Here is an 18,879-nt window from a genome sequence, read left to right as displayed (position 1 = left end):
AAACATTAAGGACATAATCCATATGCGCATAGGCACTTAGCAAAGACTATGTGGGCAAACTAAACGATGTGAAAATATATTTGATTTTTGAACGGAGGCATGAGTCATATTCAGATTCAGAATTACCTCATGGGTCTCTCATAGAATGATAAAATGTTAGAAAACTAGAAGGAATTTTAGACGTCATCTGGTCAGAACCATTTCTTTTACACATGAGGAGATACCAAGCCCTGAGCCAGTTATCCATATAATGTTCCCTAAGCGAAAATATAAATATATCCTGAATCTTAACAAATACAAGAAACCACAAGTATACATTAAGTGGTTTCAAAGTGTGGCTTTCCTGCATTAAAAACGAAGACAGCATAAATTGTTTTACATGAATAGGGATATGCTTTTCTAAAACAAGCATGGTAAAACTATTCCACATTTCAGCATAGTATAAATGAACACAATCTTATTACATACACCTTTGTGATAAAATTACGCCATGAAGAGAGGGCTTGCATAACATAAAAGCAAAATACACTCATTCAATTTATCAAAAAGTAAAAAATAAAAATAAATTGGATATCCTCTATGAAAACAAAATCAACATACCAGATATAATTTTGGACAAATACCATAAATCCAAGCTAAGAAACTAAAAATCCTAATTTGTAGTCCACAGCATAAATATTAATGCTCTTTAGCATCACAGTTAAGATGCTACCATGAAAAGGTAATAAGGAAACACTTACCAAGTGAGAACAATAGTAACGAACATGAGCAATTAGCAAGGATGCTTATCAAAATAAAAAAATAAATGTGTCTTCCTAAAGGGACAGGGTGAAAGGGTCTAATCAGAGATACCTAGAAACGCGTGGCTCTTCTGACAAATTGTGTAAAACACCTCATGTTCTACTATCAAGGAAAGGCACCAGGCTATGGCAAGATTTTCCATTTTAAACAATTAAAACTATTTATTTTGGTTGCCAGTTCTCACTGTTACTCTGAATAGCAAATTAAGTTTGACATGGTTTAGGCTTCTAGACACCTAGGCTCTTTTTCTGAGGGAGTTATGTAGGAGTTAAATGACAATAAAAGTTATGAGACACTGCATTCCACTTTTTGTGAAATCTGAGAGGTTAGAAATCCCCTTTTAGCTGATTTAGCGAAATAAAGATAATGAGTCATATGACTTTTTTCAGCCAACCATGAAATACAATTTAATTTATAGCTGATGGAAGTGACACATACATGTCAGCTTTCTCAGACTAAATTAAAAGCTAAATACAAAACACTGCACCATTACTCTCCAATTAGAATATATTCTGAAATACATTTTTAAAGCTAAAATTGCCAATGCCACCTATTGGTAAAAAAGTAAAATTGCAAATAAGCTTTAATAATTTGCATAATAGAAAAGACACTGGAGAAGAGTAATATTTAGTTAATTCTCTGTTGTGACAATTTCAAGTTGAAATGTTTGCAAATATGTAATTTTTGTTGACTTATTTTTTGCCTGTGTTTTAGGGAAAAAGCACTACCATTGAAATGAGTCATCACAGAAAACAACTGGAGGGTGATAAAGATATAAATGCAGTGTTAAGATTCATGATGGAGGCTTCTTACTATATTGACCTATATAAAGACCAAGAACTTCAGAGGTCTTAAAAGTTTCAAAAATTCAGCAGATTAAATCAATAGTGACATGAGCTCTACCACCGGGAATAATATTAATGAGCAATAGGATGTCTGTGGCTAATGGGATAACAGCATTTGTGGAACAGTGCTAAGCATCATCTCATTTAACAACAACAGAAAAATAATAAGTACATTAGAAACATGTTTGAGCCCAAGTACTTGGTGAAAAAATACAGGTCTCATATGTTTGCTGCTTTTGAACTCTGAAGGTCATTTGTTGGATACAGCCAAATCTTTAAAAAGAAAAAATAAAACAACTCAAATTTTTACATTTATTAATTTTTCTATTTCAGATACTTAAATATTCATCACCACACAATTTTTATTTATATCCATAATACCAGAGGGATGTACTAGGGGAAAACAGTTCAGACTCATTAAAACACATTTTCATTTGTGGGCAATCTGACACTAATGTTGAGTCTTACCCAATTCCTAACTAGGCTGAAACTCTAAGTTTAGTTATAAACTAATGCTGCCTGTAAAGTTATTTCATTAAAAGATTCTAGTGAGTACATGTCTCTGCAAATATGTCTCTACATATAATAGACATTTATAAATCGTACCAGACTAAGTATACATTTATGACAATTTTTATATTCTCAAAATGGCAGCCTGATGTAACACCATGATTTGTTACTCATACGTCAAGGTTTTACTTTACTTTAACACATACTAAGCTATGCCAGACTTCAGGGACGGTTAAGTAGTTGCATATATTTATAAAGATTAGCACTATTAGTTTTATAAGCTAATATAATTAGAAGGTAAGGAACATGGTCTGATAAAAAAAAAAAATCACATAAAACCAGTGGGTACAGATATAACCCATAAAGGAATATTTTATATTACTAGATGAAAACATAATCATTGAATATAAGCATAATTAGTTCCTTGTTGATTACTCTGTAGTGTACTGGAACTAATATTTCATAAAATAGAATCTGCTGCCTGAGAAATAGGCCATTTCCTAGCACTTACAAAGTGGGGTATCTTGAATTGGTCTTACAATGACCAAGTGGTGACTCCACTTCTATTTGAAAACAAGCAATCATGGTTTGAGGGCATTAGTCATAAATAAATGGCAAGGCTTTTGCTTTGAAGGGAGCTGTTATTGCATTTGCTTTCAGGGTCAAAATATCAATCCAGACTGAGAAATAACATAACCATTTTTGAGAGCTCTTCGAAATGGTACCTGAGAGAACATTAGACAGACTGGTTATTAAGAAAGCACAAATTATATGCTTAGCCATTTGACACACTATATAAATGTAGAAATGATGTTGTGGGGAAGTGAAACTACTATTTTACTATCTCACATCCAGGGCCTCCATCGCCCCTCCCCTCACCCTGACTCTCCCTTTCTGCTTTCTAAACATTTGGAGGGTTGTGTTTTCAAGCAAAAGACCCTACATATGGAAGCCCCTATGTCCTACTAACCTAGTTAGAAGTCTAACATAAACCTCTGCTCACCACACGTTCTCTGCCTGTGGCTAAAAAAACCGTTGTCCTACTACTCAGGCAGGGAACTGGCCGTGCTTCCCAAGTTCTGCGCCCTCAGCTCTGTGTTCTGCTTTTCTCCTTGGACTTCGTCCTGTGCTGCTTCCAGTATCTTGCCCACCAAACCGTCCCATGTCAGGGAAGTTTGTCAGCAACTAGCTAAGAGGTAAAGGCAGTCCTGCTGCTGGACAGCATGGATTCAGGGGACAGAAAAAGACAAGAGAGAGGGCTGACTATTGCTCTCAGTTTATCACTAGGTTGACTCGCCAAAAATCAAGAATTCAAGAAGCCCCAGGAACAGGAACAGTGCTCTAATGCTATCACCTCAAACACTGATCATGTATCAAAACTTACCTATTTGTCTTCCTTCTTATTTTTCATGGTGAGCACCTGTTCTTTAGAAGACAATGTCTCCTAAATGCTTCACTTCCAACAGTTTTATGCAAAGAAGGAATGAACACAGGCAAACAGAACATGTATTTACCCAAACTCATTCCTTCTTTGGTATTCTGATCTTTGACACTAAATTGTCAACACTAAATTGAATCACTGGCACTTCTAAGTTGGAAAACAAAAAAAAGTACTAAATCATTCCTCAAAGAACATCTGTTGACTTAAACCACCGACATAATACCATATTGTATTTTTCAAATACAGACTATCACAGAGACTGGAAAACTCAAAATAAACTTTGAGACTATCTCAAATAAAAGATACAATGAAAGAAACTGATTTTTTAAAAATACTTGTGGCAGAGTAACTACATACGAAATCCCTCATATTAAAAAAAAGATTAAACACTTGTTTTGCGTATGTTAATACAGTTGAGGAGGTTGTATTTAGATGCCCCCCCGCAAAATAATACCCTGCTGTCACAAAGAACGTAAGTAATTAAGAGAGAGAAAGCACAGCTGTTAAAGGACACAGTAATACCAACAAAGTTTTCTCATAAAGGAGACACTATAGAAAGAAAGGGAATTTTTACCCCATCACAGATATCAAGCCTCAAGTTTAGCTGAGAAGTAATGATGCAAGTCTTAAAGCATACAGTCCCATAAGAAGTGAAGAGATCCTTCAGTCTTACCCATAGGTCTGTTTCTGTCCCTGAGGTCCCTGTGGCTGGGGTGTCGATAGGAGTCCCTGTAGTGGTGGGCAATGGCCATATCATCCAAACGGTAATGCTGAGGTGGAGGAGGGGTGGGGTGAGGCAGGCCATTGGGCTGGTAGGATAAGCCATTATTTGGACTGTACCGCTGGCCTGGGCTAATAGTGCATGGTCGCTTGCTTGGATGTTCTGAGTGCAAAGGCTCTCTGTCAAAGCCATTTTCTTTGGTTCTGAGGGAGGAAGAAAAAGAGTTTGTTTCATAATGTACTCAGAAACCAGCATAGTTCGGACACTCATATTTGAACTTGTAATATAAACAGAATATTCTTTTACTGGCCAGAAACTTTCTAAACTCAGCTTCCTAGACCTGTGGGAATTCACTAAAACCCATGCTGAGGCCTAAATGATCACATGACTGCACAGGAGAAAATGTTCCACTTCTCATCAAATTAGCAAACATCTTTCAGTTGAAGCTCATGTGGTTCGGTCACAAATAAGAGGAAGCAAGATCTCCACTCTGCACATAACATTTTCATTCAAAAGTGAACACCTGATTTCTAACAAATTACCCTTGGATCAACTGTATTTGGTGAAGATTCATCAAGGTACAACAGCATCACTCTTTTGGTGAATTCTTCAGGTATACCTATTGCACTGATCCAAGCTGTGTCTGACTTCCGTGTCAGAGGACATCTATGAGCTGTGTTGTTCAATACAGTAGCCACATGTGGCTGCTTAAATTAAAAGTGAATTAACAGGGCTTCCCTGGTGGCACAGTGGTTAAGTATCCGCCTGCCAATGCAGGGGACACGGGTTCGAGCCCTGGTCCAGGAAGATCCCACATGCCGCGGAGCAACTAAGCCTGTGCGCCACAGCTACTGAGCCTGTGCTCTAGAGCCCGCGAGCCACAACTACTGAGCCCGCGTGCCACAACTACTGAAGCCCGCGCGCCTAGAGCCTGTGCTCTGCAACAAGAGAAGCCACCGCAATGAGAAGCCCATGCACCGCAACGAAGAGTAGCCCCTGCTCGCCTCAACTAGAGAAAGCCCGCACACAGCAACGAAGACCCAATGCAGCCAAAAATTAAATAAATGAATAAATAAATAAATTTATTAAAAAAAAGTGAATTAACATTAAATAAAGTTTAAAATCCAGTTCTTCAGTAGCAATAGCCACACTGCAAGTGTAATTGCCACCTGTGGCTAGTGGCTACGGTACTGGACAGCACAGATACAGGTCATTTCCATGATGTCAGAAAGTTCTATTAGAAAGCACTGATCAAACTGAATTAACTGAATTAATGCAATAAAACAATGTATGTCTGGGACTGACATTACCTTGGGCTACCAAGATAATCAATCAGCAGTCATACAGAGCTAGCTGGGATTAGAAGAAAGATCGGGGCAAACCCCTTTCTTTTAAAGTTGAGGAAACACATGCCCGGAGAGCACAAGTGACCTGTGTGAAGTCATGAGATCTTAGGGCAGGGAAGGCACACCCTGACTGCATTTCATCATGTGATACACAAAACTGTACTTGTCTTTCAGAAGGAACACATTCTATAAATGAGACCTGATAACTGCTCCTAGATTCTCAAACAGAAGTAGGGTTAAAGAAGTATTTTCTGACTGAATGTATCTCTAAGAGATGAACTCAATATAGTCTGTAAGATAGGAATGCATCACCTCCACTTTGACTGCAAGCACAGCTCCCAAACTAATTTTTTACCTAGTAGCTGGCTCTCCTCACAAGACCAGCTCTCTATCCTTAGACCAGTGGCACCATCTATTTTCCCTGGGAAATTTCCCCATAAGAATTCTACCAAATCACAGTAGCTACAGATTTCTGCGTGCCCTTTTTTTTTTTTTTTGGCCTTGCCGTGCGGCTTGTGGGATCTTAGTTCCCCGGACCAGGGACTGAACACAGGCCATGGCAATGCCTACCCACTGGACTGCCAGGGAATTTCCATCTGCACACCTTTTTTTGATTTTAGGTTGGTTAGGTTTAGATACTTTAGACACTTTTTCCACTTTCCTAGTGCCCAGGGATAGTCTTTGTCTGATAAAACTGGAGGGATTTGAATGGAAACTGACTTGACAACAGAGATCATTAGGGGCTAGAGGATTCTACAATGAATTGCCCTTTATGTCCCTTTAGGGTAGAGCCCCAGTGACAATTTGCACACATCAGATTATAAAGGACAGAGGAGTTAGAGATAGAAGGTACAGGCACACTAAGAACTGAGAGAAACTGCAGAGTTCAATGGGAAATGAATACATGCCCAATACATGCTGGCGAAAGATGTTCTGGAGCCAGGAGACTGTCCAACACTGGAAATGCCAGCAGGGCATGGTCCCCATGGGAGTGTCAAACAGAAGTCTCAATGCTGCTCCTGTCAAAGTGTCTACAGTAAAATATTCTGACTCCATACATATTGATCACTGACCAGACTAAAATGTCTCAAACATTACAATGCACTGCTTCAAAATAATTTTTAAAAGTGAATGAAAACATTCTAGATAGACATATCTTCTAAGAGGATATTTATGTGATTCTAATCTGTATTTCCATATCCTACACATTTCTGAATAATACACTTCAACATTCAATGCATAAACATTTCCAGCATAAATCAGTTGGAAAATACTGAAGACTATTAGTAGCTATGAATATAATGTCAACACAGCACCTACCTTACTGGCAGTGTGGTGTAGTGGAAAGAGCACTGGACTGGGAATCAAGAGACCTGAGATTTAGTCCTGGCTCTTCCACGACTAGCTGTGTGACCTTGGACAAGTCACTTAACCTCTCTGGACCTCAGTTTGCTCATCTGTAAAATGAAAGGGTTGGACTAGATCAGTGGTTTTCAAACTGTGCCACTTGAGGTGCTTAGGGATTCTGCGGGCAATAAAGAGCTTTTACCCCAAACAATCAAGATTTAAAGGGCCAGAGGAACCCACTTATCATTCTTATCTATTTTAAAAGTTGAGGTTCCACCTAAGGTTTCATTTTTGAAGGAAAAAGCTGCTAAAATCAAGTTTGAAAACCACTGGACTAGGATAATTTCTGAGGTCCCTTCTACTTTGAAAACTCTGCAATTCAGTTATTCTATATTTATTTCTAAATGTCATTTGTACAGCACAGGGAATATAGCCAATATTTTATAATAATTATACGTGGAATATAACCTTTAAAAATTATAAATCACTATGTTGTACACCTGAAAACTCCATAATATTGTACATCAACTACACCTCAATTTAAATAAGTAAGTAAATAAATAAATAAAAGGTCATGGTTATGTAGATCGAAACACACAAATCTAATGGTCCACTGGCCAAATTTTGTCTAAGTCAACCACCTGAACCAACAGAGAACTTCTCTGTTCTTTGCTTTGAACAACGTACTATTTACAGCTGATTTTTTGTGCAAAAATAGAAAATATTCTCTAAATACCTTATAGCAGCCTAGATATATAAACATCAAAACATTTCTAAATATCAAAACATCTTTGATCCAATTGTGTCAAACCAACTCAACTTACTGATTTTGTGTCTCCTTGTTCAAAGATAACAAGAACATTCAACACTGGAAGAATTCTTCCTATTTTCAAAGTAGTTAGATACGTTATTTATCTTTGCTGTCAGATCAACCCTCTGATCAGTGCTATTACTTCAATGAGCCTGTACTGAAGCTTTTTTCCCTCCTAAAGCAAGGACAGTAATGTCCTAAGAAGCAGGGCTAGCTCCTGAGTCTGTCCTGTCACTTCTATCACGTCCTTGCAGTGACAGTCCCTATTCTGGGTCTTAGCACTCTTGCAGCTATTGAAACAATAAAGCTCATCACCTCACAGAGGTAGGTATATTTTAGCAGCAAAGCATTCAAACAGCCCACAGAAACAGTTATGAGACATCTCCCTGTGCTTCCTCCAATGACTCATGTCTACCTATAAAGCCAACCCTATTCAAAGGATGTATGTCCAGAAAGCTAACCAAAACAACTTAATTGCTATTTGTTTGTCTGCTTCTTAGAAATGTCTAAAACTATCTAAAACCTCATTTGCCTGGGGGCAAATTCCAAATTTGAATGTTTCTTACCTTCTCAAAATGTATTAGGCAAAACTAACAAATACTTTTCATTGTCCCATACCAGCATACTCTCAAAATAACTCAAATTCTAGTGGGAAGTCTGTCATGTCTCATGGGTTTCTAGAAGGCATTTTTTGGTTTGTTTTTTATATTCTATCTCCCTTCCAGGAGAAATTTTCCTGAATATAACCTAACTACTTCAACAATTAGATCCCAATCACTTCTCTCTCAGGGTCTGATGTCCTAAGAGTAGAAGACTGCTCAGGACTCAGCTGTGTGACCCTGAGATAACCTGGCTTCAGTTTCCTGCCCAGTAAAATGAAACTAATAGGAAACAATACATGTTTAAAAAAAAAAACAAACACTTAAGAGACAATCTAATTTACAGCATACCCCACTTCAGGCTGATCTCTCTCAGCTCCTCAAAACAGAGGCTGTAAACTGACTTATTTGAGAAAGAAAACAAACTTTTTAAAAAACTTTCCTTTATATAAAATATTTTAAATGTCATAATAGGCTAGTATGCACTGACAATTCCTTAGTAACATGAAAATGGAGAAGAGTGAAGAAAGAAATTATTAAGATCGTGGCAATAACTAGAATAAAAGGACCAATCAATTTCTTACATGACAGGAACAGACATAAGTTTTTTTCTAGATTAAAATGTTTTTTAAGTGGGGAAAACAGCACTAAAAGATTGTTCTAGGGAAAAGCAAATTGGTACAGCATAATAAACCTGAGAATGGCAAGGAAGAAACTTAAAAATTCTGATATTAGTCCTGTTACAAATAAATACATGCCTTGGGTTGACTTCTCCAACTGACCACATGTATTTCAAACGGCACATGTCTAAACTAACCTTGTCTTTCTCTGGTACTTCCTGCAGCAGTCAATTATGCCACCTTCTACTTAGCCACCAAAATAGAAACTTGAAAGTCACTCTATAACTTTCTTCTCCAAAAAAAAGTCCTGCTGCTGGTCTCATAAGCTTCTCTGGCATAGGTCCTTCTGCCCTACCCCAGGACACATTATCTTGGCCTTATCATGCCCTCGTCTTACTCTGCAGGCATCTCAGCCAGAACCAGGGCTGAGATACTGGCTGAGTCTTTAAAAAAAAAAAAAACAATTCTTTACTTTTGTATTTTAGAAAGAAGCATACATCTAAATCTCAGGAGGTGACAGTTCTGTTAAAGTAAAGCCCAAAGACATTAATAACTTAATCTTAAACAAAGCTTCCTTCCTTTTTCTAACACATGCAGTTTGTTAAGGCTTCCACAGAAAGACTAGACACTGAATTAAAGGGCGGGGGAGTGGTCATTTAGGGCATCATATTTTCAAAACACAACTCAGTCAAAGGTCTCTTCAGGAATTTTTAGGAAATAGGTGAGTTTAGATAAGAATTTTATATAACACCCTATATTGGTATTGAATAATATATCTGAAACAAAATACATCACAAATTCCCCTGCTTCCCTAAAAAGAAAATCAAACCTGATTCTTCATGGACAACCTGCGGGGATTTCTATGTTTGCAGAAATATCACCCTGCAGGAAGTGGGATGTTTAGATGGTGAAAAACAAAGCACTGAGTGACACAGGACCAACACTACTGGGCCACATGGAAGGAAGTGCCTTCCATCTCTCTATTGCTGAACCACAACCTAGGAGATAACTTCCTGAGCAGCAGACTAACACCTTCTGGAGTAAATAAGATAGATGCAGGTAGATGTTGGCCCCTCCAGACAAAAACAAGATACCTGGACCCTTCAGGATTACAATTTGTGGGTTCCCAGAGCCTTCCCTCCCCCAAGGAGAAGGTGGAAACCTTGAGGCACACGTCCCTGGAGCTCTCCATCTGCTGAACAGTCAGACTGCCTGGGAGCGACTGTCCCCTTGTCTTCACTAATTTCTGACCATTGCTGAAGTATTCAGTTGCTACTGCTCCTGCTGTCTGGAACCACGTTTTTGTTTTTTCTTTTAATACATCTTTATTGGAGTATAATTGCTTTACAATGTTGTGTTAGTTTCTGCTGTACAACAAAGTGAATCAGCTATATGCATACATATATCCCCATATCCCCTCCCTCTTGAGCCTCCCTCCCACCGTTCTTAGCCCACCCCTCTAGGTCGTCACAAAGCACAGAGCTGATCTCCCTGTGCTATGCAGCAGCTTCCCACTAGCTATCTACCTTACATTTGATAGTGTACGTATGTCAATGTTACTCTCTTACTACATACCAGCCTCTTCTTCCCCTCGTTCTCAAGTCCATTCTCTACATCTGCGTGTTTATTCCTGCCCTGCCACTAAGTTCATCATTACCATTTTTCTAGATTCCATATATATGCGTTAGCATACGGTATTTGTTTTTCTCTTTCTGACTCACTTCACTCTGTATGACAGACTCTAAGTCCATCCACCTCACTACAAATAACTCAATTTTGTTCCTCTTTTTATGTCTGAGTAATATTCCAGTATATATGTGCCACATCTTCTTTATCCATTCACCTGTTGATGGACATTTAGGTTGCTTCCATGTCCTCGTTATCGTAAATAGTGCTGCAATGAACATTGCGGTACATGTATCTTTTTGAATTATGGTTTTCTCAGGGTATATGCCCAGTAGTGGGATTGCTGGGTCATACGGTAGTTCTATTTTTGGGCCCATTTTTGGACTGTTTGTTTTTTGGATATTGAGCTCATGGGCTGCTTGTAAATTTTGGAGATTAATCCTTTGTCAGTTGCTTCGTTTGCAAATATCTTCTGGTATTCTGAGGGTTGTCTTTTCATTTTGTTTATGGTTCCCTTTGCTGTGCAAAAGCTTTTAAGTTTCATTACGTCCTGTTTGTTTATTTTTGTTTTTATTTCCACTCTAGGAGGTGGGTCAAAAAGGATTTTGCTATGATTTATGTCATAGAGTGTTCTGCCTATGTTTTCCTCTAAGAGTTTTAGTGTCTGGCCTTACATTTAGGTCTTTAATTCATTTTGAGTTTATTTTTGTGTATGGTGTTAGGAAGCGTTCTAATTTCATTCTTTTACATGTAGCTGTCCAGTTTCCCCAGCACCACTTATTGAAGAGGCTGTCTTTTCTCCATTGTATATTCTTGCCTCCTATGTCAAAGATTAGGTGACCACATGTGTGTGGGTTTATCTCTGGGCTTTCTAGCCTGTGGAACTACGCTTTCTTATTCTAATCTGTCATCTACACATTTCAACTGGAGCCCTCTAATTTTTTCTTGTTAGTGAATCAATCATGGCACTTTGTTCCTGGCTGTTTTCATGGCTGTAGGTGTTTCAGAGACACATCTTTTAAAATGATAGAAAGAAAGTAAACAAGAAAGCAAAAAAACTCTTAGGGGAGAGGGCCATTTGCTATACTGCTAAAAATGACTGTATTAAAGTTTAATTTTGATTATTTATTTGTTCAACTAGTGTTTTGTTGTTGTTGTTTTGTGTTTGTGGTGTTTTGCTTTGTTTTGTTTTAGATAGCCGGTATGTGTAACATGCACTATCCTGAGCTTTACTGGACATACAAAAGTAAGCAAGACATGATCCCCAACACCCTCCTAAGATTATGGTTTAGTAGTAGACTTACATGCTTTTTGGAAGCGTGCTAGCAAGAAATTTTTTACCATAAACACAGTTTAGTTAGTGGTACAAGACTTCTATACTGTTACGCAGGACCTGAACTCAGTAGGTACCATAAAAAGAGTACAAAAGTGGTATGGGAGATCAGAAGGCAAAAAGATCACTACATTTGAAAGAGCAGGGGCTATGGAGCTGGCTTCAAATTTTGGCTCTGCTATTTGCTGGCCATACGAACTGAGGAGGCTTAATCTCTATGAGTCACAGAATAGGGGCAATTATTTCAGAGCTACTGAGAGGACTATATGAGAGACTCTACATAAAGAGCCTAACACATATTTGGCATTCAACAACTTAACCAAAGCACTTATTTTTCAAGTTGAGGCGTTCAGAGGCTGGGGTATTACAAACATAGTTAAAAGAGTGTGGGCATTCAAGTCAGAGAACCTAGGGTTTAGAATCCCATCAGTGCCTCTTACAAGCCATGTGACCTCAGACATATTATCCAGCCAGCATGAACCTATGCAATAGGACTGTCAGGAAATAAGTGCTGTGTGTTCATATGTAAATTATTTAGCATGGGCCTGGCACATCTTAAGTGCTCAGTAAATAGTAACCATTATTATAATATTCATGATTGGGAAGCCTTCATTCAAATAGTAGAACCTGTCTTGAGTTAGCCTGCAAAGTATGAATAGAATTATTATATATAAGAACTAGTGCAAAGAACAGAAACCATCAGTCAGAATATAGACTAAGGCATGAACAATGTTCAGCAGAGCCAGACCCTAGGAGAGCAGCAAAAATAAGTAGCAAGTTTACGCTGAGGCTGGAGTGTGGAGACCAAAATGTTCTCTACAGCCACACAATCTTTCTCATCATGTAAATGCAACTTAATGCAATTTCACTAGAAGCCTCCACAATTGATATGACTAATACAAAAAAAAGAAAAAATCATTTCTACAGGGATGATTACTCTCTTCTTGAAACTGATGAATGCATTAAAAAATGCAACACAAAACAAGAATGTGTGAATATAATATAAATCCCTTATATTTTTTCACAGAAAACTGAATGAGGCAGGTAATAAAAATTTAATTCTTTTTTGCATAGTCAATTAATTCTACAATTCCTTATAATTTTTCTTTTCTTTGTTTTTTGGCCGTGCCGCGTGACATGTGGGATTGTAGTTCCCCGATCGGGGATTGAACCCATGCCCCTTGCATTGGAAGTGCTGAGTCTTAACCACTGGACCGCCAGGGAAGTCCCTACAATTCCTTATAAAGTGCACCTATCTTTTCTCTTTAGAAAGACAAAAATATTGAAATCTCATTCATTTTGCAGAAAAGGAAAAATGGATTTAATAGGTTCAGCTGGTGTGTTCTTTGCTGACAAATCTTATACATTCAACCAACACGGTTTCAAAATGACTGCTTTATGACCCTCCAACATTCAGTGTTTTCTAGTTTACTCATTAAGCCAGGAAATCTGGCTTACTGTGAATCCTCTATCATTATAAAAATTTATAAAACCTCAGAATATTATACTGTTGCATTTGCCCACGTGAGCAATTACAGAGAAAAAATAAATGAGGGAAAGTAAGGAGGGAAAAAGACACAATTCTTAGTTAAGCTTTCCTTGTTTACATTCTGCACATTAAATCATATTTTGTGCAACTGGAAGATTTCAGGTAGGTAAATTTCTCCACTAAGAAGCTCTGTAACTTTAAGCAAGTTCTTTCGGCCTTAGTTTTCTCAAGATAAAGGATTGACCTCCTAAATCTATAAGATTGCTCCCAGCTAACAAATTACATACTTCTAAAGCTCAAGAAAATCTTTTTAGAAAATAATGTTTAATAATTGGGGGTGGAGGAAATACATATTAATGCAACCATCTGGCCTTCATAATAAAAACCAAGACGTGTTAAACTGAGAGTAATTTAAAGCATAATTACATTAAAATGATTATATATAAATATATAGATATAGAGATAGATAGATGAAGGGGATTAATATTTAACATAAATCACTTGAAACGGGGAGGAAGGCAGTGGAGACAGTGTTACCCATACAAAACCAATGATCATTCAGTTTAAGCCAGAAAGATTCTGAGTCAGAAAATCAGCATGACAGGTGAGAGCACAATGTTAAAGACAAATATAACAAAAGCTGCAACATCAAAGCTGTGAGAAAAGATATCAAATGATAATTAACAAAAAAAAAATGTATCCTTTTAAACGTAGTCATTTTTAACTATTTTGTAGTCTCAAAAAAATGCAGCCTTTGTCTAACTGCTCTTTCCCTCCTCACTCCATTTGAAACTGTGTTTTCATGACCATCATGGTGAGCAGTTTTAAAGAGGACTCAACTTCTAGTCTCTGTTTGAAAGTGGTCTCTTCATTTAATCAGCTCCAAAAAAGGTCTGTATTCCCTTCCTCAGCTTTTCCCATCACAAAATGGCAAGATAAACAGTAAACTTTTACATATGAACAAAGAATAGAAATCAGAACTTTCTATTAACTTTCTCTAACATTTTAGGAAAAAAATAGCACGATTTTTAAATGAAAATTGTCTAATTTGGGTTCTAAGTTATTCTACCACAGACCTACAAATCTAGTATAGTTGTTCAGGGACTCACCCTAGAGCTATTTTTTAAAAGAAGTAGAATAAATTTTACTGTTCCATACAGGAAAAAAAAAAAAAAAAATCCATAGACTTCCCCAGAGTATTCATTTCTCTGTAAATAAAAGTAATGCTTAAAAAAAGAAAAAATATAACCAGTGACAATCACATTTAAGGATGAGAAGTTACATTTGCCAAAACCCATCCTTGAAATACGTGAGGACTGTTTAGTAGATTAAACCAGCAATCATCACAGAATTTAAGCCCCAAAGTTGTAAACAAAATATAGAGCGCGCTTTTGTTCGTGACATGTCACGAACAAATTATCAAAATGTGTTTTCTCCTCAGGTGTCAGTTTTTCCCTCTTTTACTGACTGATGGTTCCCAGTGTTATTACAGAAACAGATTGATCTTTTTAATGAGCCAGTTTAATAGACTCCAAAATCTCACCGTGGCTGCTCATCCATGTCAGACCATATGCACCAACAAAACATTCAGTAAAACAAAAAAAAAGCTCTGCTGTCAAACAGCTCCATACTCTATAAAATTTCATATAGTAGATCTGGATATACAGATAAATAACCAGAGAAGAGGAAAATGCACATGCAAACAAGATGCAGAAAATATATGCAAAGAAATACTGTAGAGGCCCATATTTTCTTGGCTCTGATCAAATTCCCACAAGATACAAATGTATTTACACAACATAGTCTCATTACCCTTCCTCCTAACTCTAAGGAAATCCATTTGCCATCTTTCCATTATAACGCACACTTCAGGGTTCCACTTGAAAAAGAATGTTCCACCCAAAGAGCAACTGTGTGAATTCTGACTCCAGCAACTTTCTATGGATAACCAGAGGGAGAAAAACACTGAAGGCTCTTTTAAGAAAGTTCTACCTGATTGAATGCAAACATGCATGCACACACAGCTACAGATCATCAAAACAAAAATGCTGTTTTTCTGTGGAATTTATATGAAGTTTCCATATCAATGTTAGCACATTGCCAAGGGCTTACTTACCTCAGCACTGTTCAAGGGAGGCCTAAAGTCACAGTATATTCACATATAAAACACTGGGAAAGAACCAGTGGAGAAAAGTGCTGGGAATATAGAGAAGTGGATAAAGCAAGTTTTCATTCTGCCTGTTATGGTTATTTAGCAGTTAGAGTTTCTAGAATAGATTGTGTCCATTTCCAATTTTGCCTATAGGATTACCTTTACATTTATCACAGCTATCTAAACCTTTCCCTGTTATCCTCTCCTCCACCCAAATAAATATTCTTCTTCCCAATTTTCCATCTAGTCTCTCCTTAATTTCCTTTACCACACTATCTTGGAAAAATGGAGCTGAAACATCTCAATACCAGCACGTAGTACTGATTCCCTGCAGGGTAAATGGTTAGGATCAGACAGGAATACACATGTGAATCATCTATCTTTGGGCTGCTTCTTGGTTTTTAGTATCATGTAGACACACCACTCAGACACCTGGATTAAGCAGCTGCCTTTAAAAGCTAAAGTACTAAATGCTTAAATATGACTATGGAAATACAACTTGCGAAAATAAGAAAGTAGCACTGTTGGTAGGTCATGTATGGAGGTGGGTCTACAGTACGTCAGAAGTAAACTAACGTTTAATCTTTTGCTTTAGGCATTTTAAACTATTAAGAGATCCTATGTCAAGAGGAGAAAAATTCCAGAGATTGTAGCATAAAAACTACTTAACAGAGGATTATATAATAACTGTATGTAAACTGGCTGGCTTTTAATAACATTCTGATTTGCAAAGCAACTATACACTTAAGGGTAGCTAAGTTGGTCACAGATAGATGTCTCTGAGCAGCTCCAAGGATCATAAGCTCCTAGGAATCTGTGCCAGGGTGTTAACCTCTCAAAGGCTGGTCTATGCTTCCCTGATAAAATGCAGAAAGAGTGAATGGATAAGTAGAAAAAGGAAACAAAGCATATAACAAATAAGTTTCTGAATATAGTTTCATTTTAAGATTCTCCATATTTTACAAATACTATGCAAGATGCTGATAAGACTTTATATTCCTGTATTAGAAAATATTTATATATGAGGCTGAGGTATTCAGGAAAATTATTTTAGTAAGGTACATTGGAAGTTTCATGTGTATGCCTTATTCAACAACTAATTCGTAAGGTTTAATGGAGAAGGGGTTTTATTTTACATTTCTTAGAATTCTCAGTTATTAGAGCAGAGTACCTGATAGGATGAATATTGGCTGATAAAATTTTTCAGCAAAAATGTCATCTATAAGTTCTATTACTTAACTCTTATCTTCACTCAGTCCATCTAGCTTCCCAGAAATTTTCTCTTAGTTCATATAAAACCCAAATTAAATAGCTACTGCATTGTGCTTAGGCCAGATTTCAAAACCACCATGTTTTGAGAAAACTTAGAATAACAAGTTTCCTAACACTGAAGGGTAAAATATGTGGTTGGGATGAATTACATAGTAAATGATAATTTTAATACAGGGGTACCCTTGGAGATAATGTATGTTCAGTTGCAGACCACCATAGTAAAGCAAATATCACAATAAAGCCAGTCACACAATTTTTTTTGGTTTCCCTGTGCATATAAAAGTTATGTTTACACTATACTGTAGTCTCTTAACTGTGCAGTAGCACTATGTCTTAAAAAAAAATGTATATACCTTAATTTAAAAGATACTTTATTTGTAAAATATGCCAAAACAATTACAATGGTTAACATTAAAGATTACTGACCACAGATTACCATAACAAATATAATAATGAAGAAGTCTGAAATATTGTGAGAATTACCAAATTCTCACAGAATTGCACAGAGACACAAAATGAGCAACTGCTACTGGAAAAATGGTGCCAATAGAGTAATTCCATGCAGAGTGCCACAAACCTTTGATTTGTTTTTAAAAAAAAAAGAAAAAGAAAAAAGAAAGAAAGAAAGAAAAGCAGTATCTGTGAAGTGCAATAAAACAAGGTATGCCTGTATTGACTGTGTGTCTAATAACCATCAGTGGCACTTGGCATATTTGAATATCATTCATCTTTACCTTTTCCTTTAATATTGCAAGCAGTGGTGGTGACCATTTGTAATGTATAGAAAAATCAAGTCACTAGATTGTACATCTGGAAATATCATAGTGTTGTAGGTCAATTAAACTTAAAAAAAAAAAATTACAAGTAGCAAAGATTAACCTGCACAAAAAGCTAAATGACACAGGCCAGAGACTCATCACTCTGTAACACCCCAGGCCAGAGCAAGATTCCCTAGATGGCCACTCTAGCTTATTATCATTTTGCAAGAGGTGTCGGTCAGCAGTTTAAACATGACATGAAACATGCCCTCATACTGCAGGTCTGGGGTCCTCCTCCCTCTCACCTGTCTGGAGTTCGCCTCTTCCCGTTTTCGTTCACATCGAGAAGCAGCTCTGAGGAGTCAACAGGTGAGGTGGTGCTGGCATCCAGAAGCAGCTGTTCATGCTGGGCGAGGTACTGGGCAGGGTTTTGTTTGGCCAGCCTTGCGCAGTGGAGGAGCTCACGCTGCAGAAGAGGCAAGTTGGCCTGCAGGGGCATGACAGGAATGAGAGGATAGCCCAAAGGCTCCTTTTACCCAGTGGACCTACTCCACTTTTCGAACACTGGCGGACCGGACCCCACAACTTGGCTAAACACAACGCCACTGAATGCATACAATTCTCAGGCACAACTCTCAGGACTGGCTACAGTGTTAGCCTCCCTCTGGGCCTGGGTTGGGTGAGATGGCTGAGGGATGTCTCACCCCTCCTACCTTCAGCCCCATTAATAACACTGGGAGTGGCTCTTACTTATTTTAAGATCCCTTCATACTCAAGCATTATAAGCTCTACAGGATATCAGGTTCCAGCTCCACCTACGAGCAACTTTTGTTTTCCACAAGGAAGACAGAGGGTACAATAAATACATACATGGTTCAATTAACCTCAAAATAGGCTCCCTGACACATTCAGTTTTGTATCTAGTTACTTACCCACGTGAAAAAGGCTAATCCTATGAAATATCTTTGGTCAACTACTAACTTCAAGTGAAAAAACAGAGAGATGAACATAAAGATTGTTTTTAATAATCATCAGATTTGCACAACATTTCAGTATTGGCCTGAGTCTGATCAGATATCCTGTTTAGGATTCATGCACAAAGCAGCATATACTATTAGTTTACAAAGGTAATCTGCTTTCTTTGTATCACACTTATTCTAAGGAAGGTATATATTTAAACAGAAGAAATCCTGTGTACCCATCACTCT

At 37.5% G+C, this 18,879-nt stretch overlaps 1 protein-coding gene across 4 annotated transcripts in view; it reads right to left on the bottom strand.

The window, feature by feature from the left end:
* Window positions 1-18,879, bottom strand: part of RUNX1T1 (RUNX1 partner transcriptional co-repressor 1) — a 135,907-nt gene that overhangs the window by 27,255 nt on the left and 89,773 nt on the right. For all 4 annotated transcript variants that reach the window (XM_059901440.1, XM_059901442.1, XM_059901439.1 and 1 more), the window contains exons 5-6: window positions 17,977-18,158; window positions 4,271-4,521 (exon numbers count right to left, since the gene is read on the bottom strand). In XM_059901440.1, coding sequence (XP_059757423.1) covers window positions 4,271-4,521; window positions 17,977-18,158 — 433 coding nt within the window. The remainder of the gene's footprint in view (window positions 1-4,270; window positions 4,522-17,976; window positions 18,159-18,879) is intronic.

This window comes from Balaenoptera ricei, chromosome 17 (genome assembly GCF_028023285.1).
Source record: "Balaenoptera ricei isolate mBalRic1 chromosome 17, mBalRic1.hap2, whole genome shotgun sequence".
NCBI classification, from domain to species: Eukaryota; Metazoa; Chordata; class Mammalia; order Artiodactyla; family Balaenopteridae; genus Balaenoptera; species Balaenoptera ricei.
The sequence above is the reverse complement of the archived record's forward strand: the minus strand, read 5'-3'. Positions and strand labels throughout refer to the sequence as shown.